Source organism: Lonchura striata, chromosome 33, assembly GCF_046129695.1.
Source record: "Lonchura striata isolate bLonStr1 chromosome 33, bLonStr1.mat, whole genome shotgun sequence".
NCBI lineage: Eukaryota > Metazoa > Chordata > Aves > Passeriformes > Estrildidae > Lonchura > Lonchura striata.
The window spans coordinates 3,648,255-3,665,239 of NC_134635.1; the positions used below are offsets into that span (position 1 = coordinate 3,648,255).

The window sequence follows — 16,985 nt, forward strand, 5'->3', positions numbered from 1 at the left end:
ATGAATCTGGGGGATTTGGGGATGAATTTGGGAGATTTGGGGATTAATTCGGGGGATTTTGGGATGAATTTGAGGGATTTTGGGATTAATTCGGGGGATTTTGGGATGAATTTGAGGGATTTTGGGATGAATTCGGGGGATTTTGGGATGAATTTGGGGGATTTGGGGATGAATTTGGGGGATTTTGGGATGAATTCGGGGGATTTGGGGATGAATTTGAGGGATTTTGGGATGAATTTGGGGGATTTTGGGATGAATTTGAGGGATTTTGGAATTAATTCGGGGGATTTTGGGATTAATTTGGGGGATTTGGGGATGAATTCGGGGGATTTGGGGATGAATTCGAGGGATTTGGGGATGAATTTGGGGGATTTGGGGATGAATTTGGGGGATTTTGGGATGAATTTGAGGGATTTTGGGATGAATTCGGGGGATTTTGGGATGAATTTGGGGGATTTTGGGATGAATTTGAGGGATTTTGGGATTAATTCGGGGGATTTGGGGATGAATTTGGGGGATTTTGGGATGAATTCGGGGGATTTGGGGATGAATTTGAGGGATTTGGGGATTAATTCGGGGGATTTTGGGATGAATTTGGGGGATTTTGGAATTAATTCGGGGGATTTTGGGATTAATTTCGGGGATTTGGGGATGAATTTGGGGGATTTTGGGATGAATTCGGGGGATTTTGGGATTAATTCGGGGGATTTGGGGATGAATTTGAGGGATTTTGGGATGAATTCGAGGGATTTTGGGATGAATTCGGGGGATTTGGGGATGAATTTGGGGGATTTTGGGATGCATTTCTCATTATTTTGGGGTTGTGGCTTCTGGAGGCTTTGGGGTTTTGGGGTTTTTGGGGTTTTGGGGTTTGGGGTTTTGGGGGTTTTGGGTTTTTGGGGTTTTTGGGGTTTTGGGGTTTTTGGGGTTTTGGGGTTTGGGGTTTTGGGGTTTTTGGGGTTTTGGGGGTTTTGGGGTTTGGGGTTTTTGGGGTTTTGGGGTTTTTGGTGCTTTGGGGTTTTGAGGTTTTTGGGGTTTTGGGGTTTTTGGGGTTTGGGGGTTTGGGGGTTTTGGGGTTTTGGGGTTTTTGGGGTTTTGGGGTTTTTGGGGTTTTGGGGTTTTGGGGTTTTGGAGTTTTGCGGCTTTGGGGTTTGGGGGTTTTTGGGGCTTTGGGGTTTTTGTGGTTTTGGGGTTTTTGGTGCTTTGGGGGTTTTGGGGTTTTTGGTGTTTTGGGGTTTTGGTGTTTTGGGGTTTTGGGGTTTTTGGTGCTTTGGGGTTTTTGGTGCTTTGGGGGTTTTGGGGGTTTTGGGGTTTTGGGGTTTGGGGGTTTGGGGGTTTTGGGGTTTTTGGTGCTTTGGGGTTTTGGTGCTTTGGTGTTTTGGTGCTTTGGCGTTTTGGGGTTTTTGGGTTTTGGGGAGCTCGGAGCGGGCTCTGACCTTTGTCCTTGGTCCTCTGGTAGGTGACGAAGAGCACGAGCAGGGCCAGCAGCACGAAGATGACGGGCGACCAGAACCGGGCCGGGACACCCCAGGAGGTTCCTGTGGGGACAGAGGGGACCCGAGCGGCTTCGGGACATTCCGGGGTGGTGGCAGGGTCCCCAGGAGAGGGACAGGTCCTCCACAGTGGTGGCACCTCCCCCAGGGTGGGGACACCTCCCCAGGAGGGTGACAAATCCCCCGGGATGGTGACACATCCCCCGGGATGGTGGCACATCCTCCAGGGTGGTGGCACAACCCCCAGGGTGGGTGACAAGTCCCCAGGGTGGTGGCAGGTCCCTTGAAAGGGTGACAGGTCCCCCAGGGATGGTGTCACCTCATCATGATGGTGACAATTCCCAGAGGACAGTGCCACCTCATCATGATGGTGACAATTCCCAGGGACAGTGCCACCTCCCCAGGTTGGTGACCATTCCCTGGGACAGTGCCACCTTCCCATGATGGTGACCATTCCCAGAGGACAGTGCCACCTCCCCAGGTTGGTGACCATTCCCAGAGGACAGTGCCACCTCCCCAGGATGGTGACCATTCCCAGGGACAGTGCCACCTCATCATGATGGTGACCATTCCCAGGGACAGTGCCACCTCCCCAGGTTGGTGACCATTCCCAGGGACAGTGCCACCTCCCCACGATGGTGACAATTCCCAGGGACAGTGCCACCTCCCCACGATGGTGACCATTCCCAGGGACAGTGCCACCTCCGCAGGCTGGTGACCATTCCCAGGGACACTGCCACCTCCCCAGGTTGGTGACAATTCCCAGGGACACTGCCACCTCCCCAGGTTGGTGACCATTCCCAAGGACAGTGCCACCTCCCCAGGTTGGTGACAATTCCCAGGGACAGTGCCACCTCATCATGATGGTGACAATTCCCAGAGGACAGTGCCACCTCCCCAGGTTGGTGACAATTCCCTGGGACAGTGCCACCTCCCCACGATGGTGACCATTCCCAGGGACAGTGCCACCTCATCATGATGGTGACAATTCCCAGGGACAGTGTCACCTCCCCAGGTTGGTGACCATTCCCAGAGGACACTGCCACCTCATCATGATGGTGACAATTCCCAGGGGACACTGCCACCTCCCCAGGTTGGTGACCATTCCCAGGGACACTGCCACCTCCCCACGATGGTGACAATTCCCTGGGACAGTGCCACCTCCCCAGGCTGGTGACCATTCCCAGGGACAGTGCCACCTCCCCACGATGGTGACAATTCCCGGGGACACTGCCACCTCCCCACGATGGTGACCATTCCCAGAGGACAGTGCCACCTCCCTCCCTTCTCCACGGAACTCACGGGTTTGGTTCCCCGCCGGCGTCACCGCGAGGTCCCCAAGGCTCCGGGGAGGGCTCGTGGTGGCCCCTGGCCACGTTGTCACCCCGTCCCCGGTGGCCGTGCTGGGCTGTCCTGGTGGCTCCAGGGGGTCTCGTGTCCCCTCCGGGGTCTCCTCGGTGACGTTCCCGTTCCCCGGCTCCTCTTCCTGGAAGCCGAGCGCTGGGAATTTGTGGGATTTGGGATTTGTCCCCCAAATTCAGGGGTCGGGAATGGGAAAACCCACCCCAGTGACGCCTCAGGGGAGGTGGGACAGAGTCTGGGGACATCAGGGGGTGAAAAGCTCAGGAGGGGCCCCAGAAGGAAATTCTGGAAAAGAGGCGAGGGAGGGAAATCCCGGGAATTCCGAGGGAGCGGGGACAGGATCCCAGGAACGGCCAGAGGTGTTCCGGGTGGGATTTGGGATGGAGACCCGGACAGTTCTGCCCCCAGAGGGTTTTGGGGCTCTGGAGCAGCTCCCAGGGAATGACCCCGACCCCAAAACCTCCGGGAGGGTTTGGGAAGCACTTCCAGAGGCGTTCCGGGCGGGATTTGGGGGATTTCGGGGTGTCCTGGGGCTGGGCTGGGTGATCCGGGCGGGTTTCTCCAGCTCAGGAGGTCCCACAACTCTCCGAGGGGGCTGAGCTCGAGCAGAGCAGCGGCCCCACATCCTGTGGAACTCACACCTCGCCCCCGACAACCGAAAACCCAAATTTTGTCAAGTTTTTGCAGTGGAAATGGGGGCTGGGGCTGTCCCTGTTCCAAAACCCGGGAGATTTTGGGGTCACCAGCAGGGAATTGTAAAATACCCCAAAATATCCTGGTCTGGGGCACGGAATCGTGGGACGTGAGGCAGGAGGACCCACCAGGATCATCCAAGTCCCATCCACGGCTCTGCCGAAATTAAAACCGACCAAACCAACCCAAAATGGTTCCAAAGCCCCTCCTGGGCCGGGATGGATTTGGGGAGCTGGGACAGCTCAGAAGACCCCAAATCCCTCCTGGGAACACAACCCAGGCTCAGGAAGACCCCAAATCCCTCCTGGGAACACAACCCAGGCTCAGGAAGACCCCAAATCCCTCCTGGGAACACAACCCAGGCTCAGGAAGACCCCAAATCCCTCCTGGGAACACAACCCAGGCTCAGGAAGGCCGGGCTCAACCCAAACCTGACTTAACCACCAGGAGAAACCCTGCAGCGACTTCCCCGAGCTGCCCCCGCTGCCTCCCGCCCCTTCCTCTTCCTCGTGCTCCTCATCCTCGCTCCGGCCCCGCGCCCGCGGCGCCCCCGGCCCCACTCACCGGCCCCGGAGCAGAGCAGGGCGAGGCAGAGCCCCCCGAAGCCCCTCGGGCCCATCCCGCCGCGCCCCATCCCCGCCCCGGCCCCTCGGGGCCTCCTCCCTGCCTTCCTTCCCCTTTCCACGCGCAGGAAGCGGCCGCCGGGCAGCCAAGGTGGTGAAACCGGGCCAGGAACGGCTCCAAATCGTCCACGAGGTCGTTTCTCCACCCCACCGATCATCTCTCCACCCCACGGATCATCTCTCCACCCCATGGATCATCTCTCCACCCCATGAATCATCTCTCCAATCCATGGATTCATCTCTCCAATCCATGGGTTCATCTCTCCACCCCATGGAATTATCTCTCCACCCCATGGAATTATCTCTCCAATCCATGGAATTATCTCTCCAATCCATGGAATTATCTCTCCAATCCATGGGTTCATCTCTCCACCCCATGGAATTATCTCTCCAATCCATGGAATTATCTCTCCAATCCATGGAATTATCTCTCCAATCCATGGATCATCTCTCCACCCCATGGGTTCATCTCTCCACCCCACAGATCATCTCTCCACCCCATGGAATTATCTCTCCAATCCATGGGTTCATCTCTCCAATCCATGGGTTCATCTCTCCACCCCATGGAATTATCTCTCCAATCCATGGATCATCTCTCCACCCCATGGAATTATCTCTCCAATCCATGGAATTATCTCTCCAATCCATGGGTTCATCTCTCCACCCCATGGAATTATCTCTCCAATCCATGGAATTATCTCTCCAATCCATGGAATTATCTCTCCAATCCATGGATCATCTCTCCACCCCATGGGTTCATCTCTCCACCCCATGGATCATCTCTCCAATCCATGGTTTCATCTCTCCAATCCATGGAATTATCTCTCCAATCCATGGGTTCATCTCTCCAATCCATGGGTTCATCTCTCCACCCCATGGAATTATCTCTCCACCCCATGGAATTATCTCTCCAATCCATGGAATTATCTCTCCAATCCATGGAATTATCTCTCCAATCCATGGGTCCATCTCTCCAATCCATGGGTACATCTCTCCAATCCATGGGTTCATCTCTCCAATCCATGGATTTGTTTCTCCATGGGAAGGGGCAGGGAAACAGTTTGAGGTCTGGGCAAGGAGTGGGGGAAGCTCCAGGAGCTCCCAAAATCCCTTCAGGACAATCCCTGGAGCCACCAGAGTTGTTCCAACCCCAGTCCAAGTATTTGGAGCCTCCAGAGTTGTTCCAACCCCAATCCAAGGATTTGGAGCCACCAGAGCCGTGCCAACCCCAATCCAAGGATTTGGTGCCACCAGAGCTGTTCCAAACCCAACCCGAGGAGGAGGAGAAGCTCCAGGAGTTCCCCAAATCCCTTCAGGACAATCCCTGGAGTTGTTTAAATCCCGATCCAAGCCAAGGATCGGAATTCCAGGGGCAGATTTGGAGCCCCGTGGGCAAATCCCTCCCCTGCGAAACCTGAGTTGCTTTCAACTCAAAATAACATTCCAAAAATTCAATAAATATTCAAAAAAACACGGGGAAAACACAAATTATTCCACAGCAATGCTGGTTTTATTCCAAAAAATAAAGTGCAGGCAGGAAGGGCCCTGGGATGCGCCTGGAATTTTTATTCCAGACACTTCAAAGGCGGCTCCGGTTCCATCCGTCAATAATTCACCAAGGCACAGACAAAGAGCAGCGGGAAGGGAATTCCCAGAATTCCGGAGGCGTGCTGGAAAATCCAGGCCAGGTTGTGGTTTTGGGGTGATTTCTGCCGTTTCCAGGTGGATTTGGGGAGCAGGGAAAGGGGGAACGTGTCCCGTGTCCCCCCGCCGGGTCCTTGTCCCCCAGCAGGACGCACATCCCGAAGGAATTCTGCTCCTGGAGATTCCTGCTGGGGTCCCCAAATTCCTGCTGGGATCCCCAAATTCCTGCTGGGATCCCCAAATTCCTGCTGGGATTCCAAAATTCCTGCTGGGATCCCCAAATTCCTGCTGGGATTCCAAAATTCCTGCTGGGATTCCAAAATTCCTGCTGGGATTCCAAAATTCCTGCTGGGATCCCCAAATTCCAGCTGGGATCCCCAAATTCCTGCTGGCATCCCCAAATTCCAGCTGGGATTCCGATTCCTGCTAGGATCCCCAGATTCCTGCTGGGATCCCCAAATTCCTGCTGGGATCCCCAAATTCCTGCTGGGATCCCCAGATTCCTGCTGGGATTCCTGCTGGGATCCCCAAATTCCTGCTGGGATCCCCAAATTCCTGCTGGGATTTCTGCTGGGGTCCCCAAATTCCTGCGGGATTCCTGCTGGGATTCCCAAATCCCTGCTGGGATCCCCAAATTCCTGATGGGATCCCCAAATTCCTGCTGGGATTCCTGCTGAGATTCCCAAATTCCTGCTGGGATTCCTGCTGGGATCCCCAAATTCCTGATGGGATCCCCAAATTCCTGCTGGGATTTCTGCTGGGATCCCCAAATTCCTGCTGGGATCCCCAAATTCCTGCTGGGATTTCTTCTGGGATCCCCAAATTCCTGCTGGCATTCCCAGATTCCTGCTGGGAATCCACCCAGCGCAGCCCGAATCCCTCACCCAAAATTAAAGCCCAAACACCCCAAGGTCACTCTCCATGTCCCGTTTTGCCTCAGATCCACCCCAAATCCCAAATCCCAGATCCCGGATCCCGGATCCCGGATCCCGGATCCCGGATCCCAGCCCCTGGCCCTGCAGGGATTGGTGGGGCTGAGGTTTGGGGGGTTTTGGGGGGGGGTGGGTGCTGCACGATTTAGAAAGTTCTGGAGGTGGGGGGAGGGAACAGGTGCAAAAACCACACAAACATCGCAGGGGAAGCGGCTCCTGTTTGTTCTTGTTTTGGCTTCCTGAAGTTATTTTTGATTGGTTTTGGCCAAACCAGAAGCAGAAGCTTTGCGAGGCTCAGAAAGCAGCAGAAGAGAAAAGCCAAAAATCATTTACAGAAAAGTTGTTTGGAAGGCACAATCGTTTACTAATAATAATTTCCAAAGATTCCCTGAGATGATTCCTTTTAAAAAAAAAAAAAAACATGAGATGAGTTTTCCACACAAAAGGGGCCAGTGTGGAAAACTCATCCCTGGAGGTGTCCAAGGAACCCACTGGACGTTGGTCTGCGTGACCAGGATTGGTCCCGGGCTGGAATTGGCTTTTCCAACCTCGGGAATTCTGAGATTCCATAGCAAACGTCGTTTCAGAGTCTCCTCCAGCTTGTCTTGGAGTCCCTGCAGCTTTGCAGAGTTTTAGCCCAGGATCCCGGTGGGAGAGGGTGGCAAAAGGAGCCTGAATCCCAAAAACATGGAGAGAGATCCCAAAAATCCTCCCTGAAATCCCAAAGTGAGGCTGCTGAGAGGGAAACTGAGGCAGCAGCAATGAGAAGGGGAGATCCTGGGAGGGTGAGATCCGTGAGATCCGGGTCCAGAGCAGGATGGGGGATCCTGGAGCTGTTCCAGAGTCACCTTGTGGGCTCCATCTCTCTGAGCGGGGAATGGAGATCCTTCTAAACCAGTTCTGGGTCTTCTAAACCAGTTCTGGGTCTTCTAAACCAGTTCCAGGTCTTTAAAACCAGTTCTGGATCTTCTAAACCAGTTCTGGGTCTTCTAAACCAGTTCTGGGTCTTCTAAACCAGTTCCGGGTCTTCTAAACCAGTTCCAGGTCTTTAAAACCAGTTCTGGGTCTTCTAAACCAGTTCCAGGTCTTTAAAACCAGTTCCGGGTCTTCTAAACCAGTTCTGGATCTTCTAAACCAGTTCCAGGTCTTTAAAAACAGTTCTGGGTCTTCTAAACCAGTTCCAGGTCTTCTAAACCAGTTCTGGTTTCTTGTAAACCAGGTCCAGACTCATTAAAACAGCTGCAGATTTTTAAATCACTTCCAGATTTTTCTAAGCTGGTTTCATGTTCTGAAAAGTTTCATGTCCTTTAAACCAGTTTTGTGTCCTTTAAACCAGTTTTGTGTTCTTTAAGCCAGTTCTGGGTCCTTCTCGTCCGGTCCCAGTTCCTTCTAGACCATCCCAGGTCCTTCTAGACCAGCTCCAGGACGGTCCTGGTGGCGTTTTCTGCCGTCCCATCATCCGCCTGCGAGGACAGAGGGACAGGAGCTCGGTTTGGGATGGTGGGAGCTGATCCGGGGCTTGGTTTAGGGCTCTGGACCACTCTGGCCCGGCTCCAGAGCTCCATCCCCACCCCGGGCTCACCCAGCCCACCTGCTCCGGACGCTTGACCAGGGAATAAACGGTTTTGGGGGACCCCCCGTCCGCCGGCTCGGCTTTAGCTCCTGTAGGGACGCGCTGCGGGAAGAGGATTTGGGAAGAGTTTCAGGGCTCGGTGCTGGAGAAAAGATCCCAAACCCAGAGATCCCACGAAGATCCAATTGTGGAGCTGCTGCCCGTCCCAAGGCCAGGCTGGAGCCTCCTGGGACAGTGGGAAGTGTCCCGCCCTTGGAATGGGACGATTTAAAACTCCCTCCCAACCCCAAAATCCCCATTTCCCTCTGATCCCACTGAAACCAAGGTTTTGGGGCTGGGCACGAATTTTTGGGCAAGTTCAGGTGCCCCTGGGCCACCTCCAACCCCAAAATCCCCATTTCCCTCTGATCCCACTAAAACCAAGGTTTTGGGGCTGGGCACGAATTTTTGGGCAAGTTCAGGTGCCCCTGGGCCACCTCCCACCTCAAAATCCCCATTTCCCTCTGATCCCACTAAAACCAAGGTTTTGGGGCTGGGCACGGAGTTTTGGGCATGTTCAGGTGCCCTTGGGCCACCTCCAACCCCAAAATCCCCATTTCCCTCTGATCCCACTAAAACCAAGGTTTTGGGGCTGGGCACGGAGTTTTGGGCATGTTCAGGTGCCCTTGGGCCACCTCCAGCTGTGGCACATCCCGTTTGGAATTCTCAAAAGGAGCCAGGGATTGTCCAGCTGTCCCCGGGGTGTCCCCAGGGTGTCCCCAGGGTGTCCCCAGCCCCGGACTCACCGGCTGGGGAGAGCCCACCTCGGCGTACACGGTCGTGTACTCGGCTGTGGCCGCTGCAATTGGGGAGAAAAGCAGGAATTTGGGGCTTTGGGATGCAGGGAATTCTGCCTGGGTGCTCCTGGCCGGGGCGTGGAGGCAATCCCAACCTCAGGAGTCCAGGCTTGGGTAAAACCTCGAGGCCAAAACCCCTCGGAGCTGCTGGAGGTGGGAATTGCTTCTCGTCCACCCTCCCTGGTGCTGTGAGGTTGGGATGAGCTTCCAGCACCAAGGACAGGGAAAAATCCGCTTTTCTCTCTTTTTTTTTTTTTAAATCCCAAATTCCTGGCCGCTTTTGGAGAACAAAATCCATTTATTTCTCCTTCATGTCATCCCCCCTATTGCTCATGGAACAGAGTGGGGGGGGAAGGGGGATTTAAATCCTTTAAAATCCCATTTGGGGGTCTAAATTTCCCATTGGAATTCCTGGAGCAGGTGGGGATCGGGCACAGCTTGGACTCGGTGTCTGGAGGGTTTTTCCAGTCCAGGGATTCTGGAATTCTTTTCTGGACTAACCCTGCGTCACCAGGTGGAATTCCTGGCTTTTCCCCCCAAATGTCTCTTGCCAGCTTTTATTTTTCCCTGAATTCCCTCTTTTTCTCATGGTCCCGTGGCTGCGCTCCCAGCCTGGGTCTGGGATGAAATTTTCCAGCAAAAAAAAAAGGGGGAAAATGGGATTTCAGGAGTCTGGGCTCATCCCCCGGGATCAGCCCCTCCCACTCCCACCAGGACAGAGGGGTCGGGGTCCTTCAGCTCCGATCCCAAACCACGGCACTGGGGATGATTCCCCCGATCCTAAATGCAATTCCCTGGATATTCCCACCAGGAAAAGGGGCAGGGAACTGCCCCAGAATCCCACCTGTGTCCGCAGGCTTGGATTTGGAGAGATGGAATTTCTTCCAGCCTGGGGGAGATGTGGCAGAATCAGAACCCCAAATCTGCCTCAAATCCACAGCAAACTGATACCAAATCCGCCCCAAATCCACCCCAAATCCGCCCCAAATCCACCCCAAATCCACCCCAAATCCGCTCCAAATCCACCCCAAATCCACCCCAAATCCACCCCAAATCCGCCCCAAATCCACCCCAAATCCGCCCCAAATCCACCCAAATCTGCCCCAAATCCACCCCAAATCCACCCCAAATCTGCCCCAAATCCACCCCAAATCCACCCCAAATCCACCCCAAATCCGCCCCAAATCCACCCCAAATCTGCCCCAAATCCGCCCCAAATCCACAGCAAATCCACCCCAAATCCACCCCAAATCCACAGCAAATCCACCCCAAATCCGCCCCAAATCCACCCCAAATCTGCCCCAAATCTGCCCCAAATCCACCCCAAATCCACCCCAAATCCGCCCCAAATCCACCCCAAATCCACCCCAAATCCGCCCCAAATCCACCCCAAATCCACCCCAAATCCACCCCAAATCCACAGCAAATCCACCCCAAATCCGCCCCAAATCCGCCCCAAATCCGCCCCAAATCCACCCCAAATCTGCCCCAAATCCACCCCAAATCCACCCCAAATCTGCCCCAAATCTGCCCCAAATCCACCCCAAATCTGCCCCAAATCCGCCCCAAATCCGCCCCAAATCTGCCCCAAATCCACCCCAAATCCACCCCAAATCCGCCCCAAATCCACCCCAAATCCACCCCAAATCCACCCCAAATCCGCCCCAAATCCGCCCCAAATCTGCCCCAAATCCGCCCCAAATCCACCCCAAATCCGCCCCAAATCTGCCCCGTCCTGCCTCTGTGCCCCCTCCCAGGTGCCCCCTCCTGCTTCCCAGGGCTCCCGGGATGGTTTTCCACGCTCACCTTTGGATCTCCGGAAGAACAAGGAGGACACCGATAAAAGCACCACGGCTACAACCACGGCTGTGACCCCGAGCCCGACCCTGAGCCCGGCCCCGGCCTGGCTGCTGGAGAGGGCGCCTGGAAAAGGGAGAAGATGCAGGAGATCTCAGGGAGCAGGATCAGCCCATCCAGCCCACCCCAAATTCAGCATTCCCATCCCAGCCCGTCCCATCCCATCCCATCCCATCCCATCCCATCCCATCCCATCCCACCCCATCCCATCCCATCCCATCCCATCCCATCCCACCCCATCCCATCCCATCCCATCCCATCCCATCCCATCCCAGCCCGTCCCGTCCCATCCCATCCCATCCCATCCCAGCCCGTCCCGTCCCATCCCATCCCATCCCATCCCATCCCATCCCATCCCATCCCATCCCATCCCATCCCAGCCCGTCCCGTCCCATCCCATCCCATCCCATCCCATCCTATCCCATCCCATCCCAAATTCAACATTCCCATCCCATCCCATCCCATCCCATCCCATCCCATCCCATCCCATCCCATCCCATCCCATCCCATCCCATCCCAAATTCAACATTGCCATCCCATCCCATTCCCATCCCATCCCATCCCATCCCGTCCCGTCCCGTCCCGTCCCATCCCATCCCATCCCATCCCATCCCATCCCATCCCATCCCATCCCATCCCATCCCAAATTCAACATTCCCATCCCATCCCCAAATCCTGATGTTCCCGTGTTTCTCAGGGAATCGGGATCAGCCCTTCCCAGCCCCAGCATTCCCGTGTTTCTCAGGGAATCGGGATCAGCCCATCCCAACCCCAACATTCCCTTGTTTCTCAGGGAATCGGGATCAGCCCGTCCCAGCCCCAGCATTCCTGTGTTTCTCAGGGAATCGGGATCAGCCCATCCCAACCCCAGCATTCCCGTGTTTCTCAGGGAATCGGGATCAGCCCATCCCAACCCCAACATTCCCGTGTTTCTCAGGGAATCGGGATCGGCCCGTCCCACCTTTCCCGGCTCTCACCGTTGCAGAGCACGCCGGGGGTGGTGACGGTGACGTTCCTGCTGCTGACGGCGTTCCGTGCCAGGCACGTCAGCGCCTCCGGCTCGTCCCGGGCTGATCCGTTCCCCCACGGCAGCACGGAGCCCTCGGCCCGCAGCCGATCCCGCACCCTCCAGGTGTAGGAGACGTTCCCGAAGCCGGCGCCGCGCGCGGAGCAGCGCAGGGAGAAGCTGCAGATCCCGCCCGAGCAGTTCTGGGCCTCGCAGGTCACCGTGGGCTCTGCCAGCTCCCCTGGGGGCACAGGGGTGTCACAAACTTCTCTTTTAGCGTGGAAACCCCAAAAGAGCACGAGAAGCACCTACTGAACACCTGGAGGATGAAGGTGGAGATTTTCCCATTGATTTTCACGGAGTAGATCCCGGCATCCTCCATCCTCAGCGGGGAGATGCTGAGCGCGCGGCCGTTCTCGGAGACGGCAAAATGGGTTTTGAACTTTTCGTCTGAAAATATGGGCGGGGAAGAATTCCCAAATGGCACAGTCACGATGGGATCATTCTCAAAAATCCAGAATGCTGCTTTCTTGTCTCTGTTGTGGCTGTGGAAGGTCACGGACCCGCCCAGGACCCCGACCACCTCCTTGGTGTTGCTGGCGCTCACTGGGGAGAGAAAACGGGGAGGAAACTTGGGATGGGGTGGGATGGAGCTGGGGGAATGTAGGATGAAGATGGGATGAAGGTGGGATGAAAAGGTGGGATGAAGGTGGGATGAAGGTGGGATGAAGATGGGATGAAGGTGGGATGAAGATGGGATGAAAAGGTGGGATGAAGATGGGATGAAGATGGGATGAAGGTGGGATGAAGATGGGATGAAGGTGGGATGAAGGTGGGATGAAGATGGGATGAAGATGGGATGAAGGTGGGATGAAAATGTGGGATGAAGGTGGGATGAAGATGGGATGAAGGTGGGATGAAAAGGTGGGATGAAAAGGTGGGATGAAGATGGGATGAAGATGGGATGAAAAGGTGGGATGAAAAGGTGGGATGAAGATGGGATGAAAAGGTGGGATGAAGGTGGGATGAAAAGGTGGGATGAAAAGGTGGGATGAAGATGGGATGAAGATGGGATGAAGATGGGATGAAGGTGGGATGAAAAGGTGGGATGAAAAGGTGGGATGAAGATGGGATGAAGGTGGGATGAAAAGGTGGGATGAAGATGGGATGAAGATGGGATGAAGGTGGGATGAAGGTGGGATGAAAAGGTGGGATGAAGGTGGGATGAAGGTGGGATGAAAAGGTGGGATGAAGGTGGGATGAAGGTGGGATGAAAAGGTGGGATGAAGATGGGATGAAAAGGTGGGATGAAGATGGGATGAAGATGGGATGAAGATGGGATGAAGGTGGGATGAAAAGGTGGGATGAAGGTGGGATGAAGGTGGGATGAAAAGGTGGGATGAAGGTGGGATGAAGGTGGGATGAAGGTGGGATGAAGGTGGGATGAAGATGGGATGAAGGTGGGATGAAAATGTGGGATGAAGGTGGGATGAAGATGGGATGAAGGTGGGATGAAAAGGTGGGATGAAGGTGGGATGAAGGTGGGATGAAAAGGTGGGATGAAGATGGGATGAAGGTGGGATGAAAAGGTGGGATGAAGATGGGATGAAGGTGTGATGAAAAGGTGGGATGAAGGTGGGATGAAGGTGGGATGAAGATGGGATGAAGGTGGGATGAAGATGGGATGAAGGTGGGATGAAAAGGTGGGATGAAAAGGTGGGATGAAGGTGGGATGAAGGTGGGATGAAAAGGTGGGATGAAAAGGTGGGATGAAGGTGGGATGAAGCTGCTGCACCTGGAGAACGAAGCCCATCAGGGCTGGGGCTGTGTGAAGGCTCACAGGGAGCTCCTGGAAGGGTCCCTGGGTGAAGGAAGAGCACGAGGCCACCCCCAGGCTCAGCCCCCGCAGCCTCGTGCGGAGGACACAGTCCAGACAGGAACGGAAAGGGGAAGAAGAACGAGGAGTTGCAGATGGGGAGGTCAGGAAGGGTCACCGAGAGGACAGAGAGCTCCTGGCCAGATGTGCAGCTGCTCCTTGGAGGAGAATCAGGGAATTCTGGAAAGGTTTGGGTTGGGAAGGACCCCAAACCCCTCTCATTCCGCTCCACTAAAATCCCAACACCTTCCACCAGCCTGGGGTGCTCCCAGCCCTGTCCAGCCTGGCCTTGGACACTGCCAGGGGTGCATGGGGCAGCTCCACCACATCTCCTGGCTGAAGATTCCCGGTGGCTGCAGGGAAGGGCCCCTTTGAGACTGTGGACCTGTTCCAGCAGCTCCATGACCTCCCCATGCTGGGGGCACCAGGCCTGGTGGCATCTGGCGATTCCAGATGGGATCTGGCGATTCCAGGTGGGATCTCACAAGACTAGGTGGGACCTCACCATTCCAGGTGGATTCTGGCGATTCCAGGTGGGATCTCATGAGACTAGGTGGGATCTCACCATTCCAGGTGGACTCTCACCATTCCAGGTGGACTCTCACCATTCCAGGTGGACTCTCACCATTCCAGGTGGGATCTCACCATTCCAGGTGGACTCTCACCATTCCAGGTGGATTCTCACCATTCCAGGTGGACTCTCACCATTCCAGGTGGGATCTCACCATTCCAGGTGGATTCTGGCGATTCCAGGTGGGATCTCACCATTCCAGGTGGGATCTCACCATTCCAGGTGGACTCTCACCATTCCAGGTGGATTCTCACCATTCCAGGTGGACTCTCACCATTCCAGGTGGGATCTCACCATTCCAGGTGGATTCTCACCATTCCAGGTGGGATCTCACCATTCCACGTGGACTCTCACCATTCCAGGTGGATTCTGGTGATTCCAGGTGGATTCCCACCATTCCAGGTGGACTCTCACCATTCCAGGTGGACTCTCACCATTCCAGGTGGATTCTCACCATTCCAGGTGGGATCTCACCATTCCACGTGGACTCTCACCATTCCAGGTGGATTCTGGTGATTCCAGGTGGATTCCCACCATTGCAGGTGGACTCTCACCATTCCAGGTGGACTCTCACCATTCCAGAGATGAGAACCCTCCCACACTCCTTTGGATGCAGCCCCAGACAAGGTCCAAGGTCCCATCCCTTCCCTCCATGGCCTTGGTCAGTGGTTCAAGGAGGAAGGAGTTGTTTTAATCGTTTTCGTGACTTCCCATTTCCAATCAACCGCGCCACCTGATTTATACTGGGAATGGAGTTTTTCTTCCCGGTTTTTCTAACAGGGAACTGGCCCCGGCTCGGCCCCGAGGTCGGGCTTGGAATTTCTGTCTCACTCATCCTCAGGGTCCTCTGGGACACGGACAGCAGAGCGTGTGGCAGGAAAACGCTGCTGGGGAAGATAAACCCGTGGGAAATCTGCTGAATAACGAAGCCACGGGATGGTTCATGCGATAAACACCCGAGAGGCTGCGGGGAAGGGCTGGGCCCCAACCTTGCCCAATTTCCCTCTTTTCAGCCAAAAAACACCCCAAGATGAGACCTGCAAAAAATCGTCAGGCAACACACAGAGGAGCAGGAGCTGAAGGCAGAGCAGATGTCTGGAGAACATCTGGACCAGATGTGGGCCTGATGGCTCCTTTTCAGAGGGGTCCCATGGCCAGGAGAGTGGCCTGGGCATCTTTCCCCCTGGCTGTCCCATCTCTGAGAGGTTGCCCAATTCTCCACCCCTGCGGAGCCGATCCCACACGTCCCCACCCTCCCGCGGGTCCCTAAACCACCCCAAACCCACCACGAGCTCCTTGCCAAGGGACCAAGAGCGCCTGGCACGTGCGGAGGAGCACGAGGAGGGAGCCTGGAGGTGAAAGCGAAAGGGAGAAAGTTGGAGATGGCTTGGAAAGGTCAGAAAGGTTTGCTCCGAGCACCAAAGTCCAAGCTCAGTGACCCGAGCAGGACAGGGAGCTCCTGGCCAGACGTGCAGCTGTTCCTTGGAGGAGAATCAGGGAATTCTGGAAAGGTTTGGGTTGGGAGGGAACCTAAAATTATCCCATTCCACCTCCTGGAAGCTTCCGGCGTCCCAGGTGGGTCCATCCCAGCCTCGGTCACTGCAGGGATGGCAAATCCACGGGATAACCTCTGCCAGGAGCTCCTCGGGACAGCTGGCCAGAGGCTGGACCAGAGATGGACACCAGCCCTCTCCCAGCAGGTTTCCATGGCAGCGGGAGATCCGTGGATCCCAACTCTGGGCACGGATCCACCCCGTGGTGCTGCTCGGGTGGTCCCATCTTTCTCCACTCTCCCCTGATCCCAAAAACCCTCAAAGCACCCCAAGATCTCCTTCCAGGAGCACCTGGCACTCACCGGTTTGCTGGAGGTGCATGAGGATGGTGAGAAGAGGGATCCAGGACACGTCCATGGGCATCCAGAAACGGAGAGGATTTGGGGCCATCGGCACGCAAAAAACTTTGCGCCACGAGCAGGAAGAAGAAGCGAACCTCGCTTTTCTTTGCCTGCCTGGCGCAAGGCGTTTTGGTGTGGTTGGGATGGAAATGACGTCAAGCAAATGACTTCTGACAGGCACAGTCATGGATATTTGAGGTGTTGTTGGGGGAAAAACCGCCAGAATTTCCACGGAAAGATGAGGGTGGACCAAGAGAGTCACCGTGGCTGTGTGTGAACAGCTCAGGTGCTCCGTGGGACCATAATACCATAATACCCCTAAAAATTAAATCAAACAATAATACTCATTTCAAAAACAACCTTATCAACACTTAAGCTAGGGAACATAATATTAAATAAATATACCATATTCCCTACCATGCACCAGGTGCAAAAAAAATTTAAAAATACAATAAATTATGAAAAACCACAACACCCAGACTGGGCCATAAAGGAGCTCCAGACCCCCCAAACCCCCAAAAAGCCACACCCGAAAGTGGGACAATGACAACTCTGGGGAAGCAGAACTTCCCCAATCCCAATGACTGAGGTCACATGCCGACGGTCCTGGTGAAATTTTGGAGCA

General features: G+C 55.0%; 1 protein-coding gene across 1 annotated transcript; it reads right to left on the reverse strand.

Moving 5' to 3' along the window:
• Positions 1-8,103: 8,103 nt before the first annotated feature.
• On the reverse strand, positions 8,104-16,426 carry LOC110476891 (SLAM family member 9). The gene is made up of 8 exons (XM_077789336.1): positions 16,322-16,426; positions 12,332-12,625; positions 11,991-12,260; positions 10,963-11,079; positions 10,001-10,045; positions 9,106-9,149; positions 8,339-8,422; positions 8,104-8,210 (listed from the first exon to the last, which is right to left on the reverse strand). Exons 1-8 carry the CDS (start codon positions 16,407-16,409, stop codon positions 8,157-8,159), a joined length of 996 nt encoding a protein of 331 aa, XP_077645462.1. The 5' UTR covers positions 16,410-16,426; the 3' UTR covers positions 8,104-8,156.
• Positions 16,427-16,985: the final 559 nt, after the last annotated feature.

Excerpts from the sequence above, each read along its gene's own strand:
- LOC110476891 (XM_077789336.1), bottom strand. The coding sequence starts at position 16,409 with ATGGCCCCAAATCCTCTCCGTTTCTGGATGCCCATGGACGTGTCCTGG. Across the intron at positions 11,080-11,990 it reads CCCCGGCGTGCTCTGCAACG|GCGCCCTCTCCAGCAGCCAG; the intron begins GTGAGAGCCGGG and ends TCCCTTTTCCAG. Across the intron at positions 10,046-10,962 it reads GTTCTTCCGGAGATCCAAAG|GCTGGAAGAAATTCCATCTC; the intron begins GTGAGCGTGGAA and ends CATCTCCCCCAG.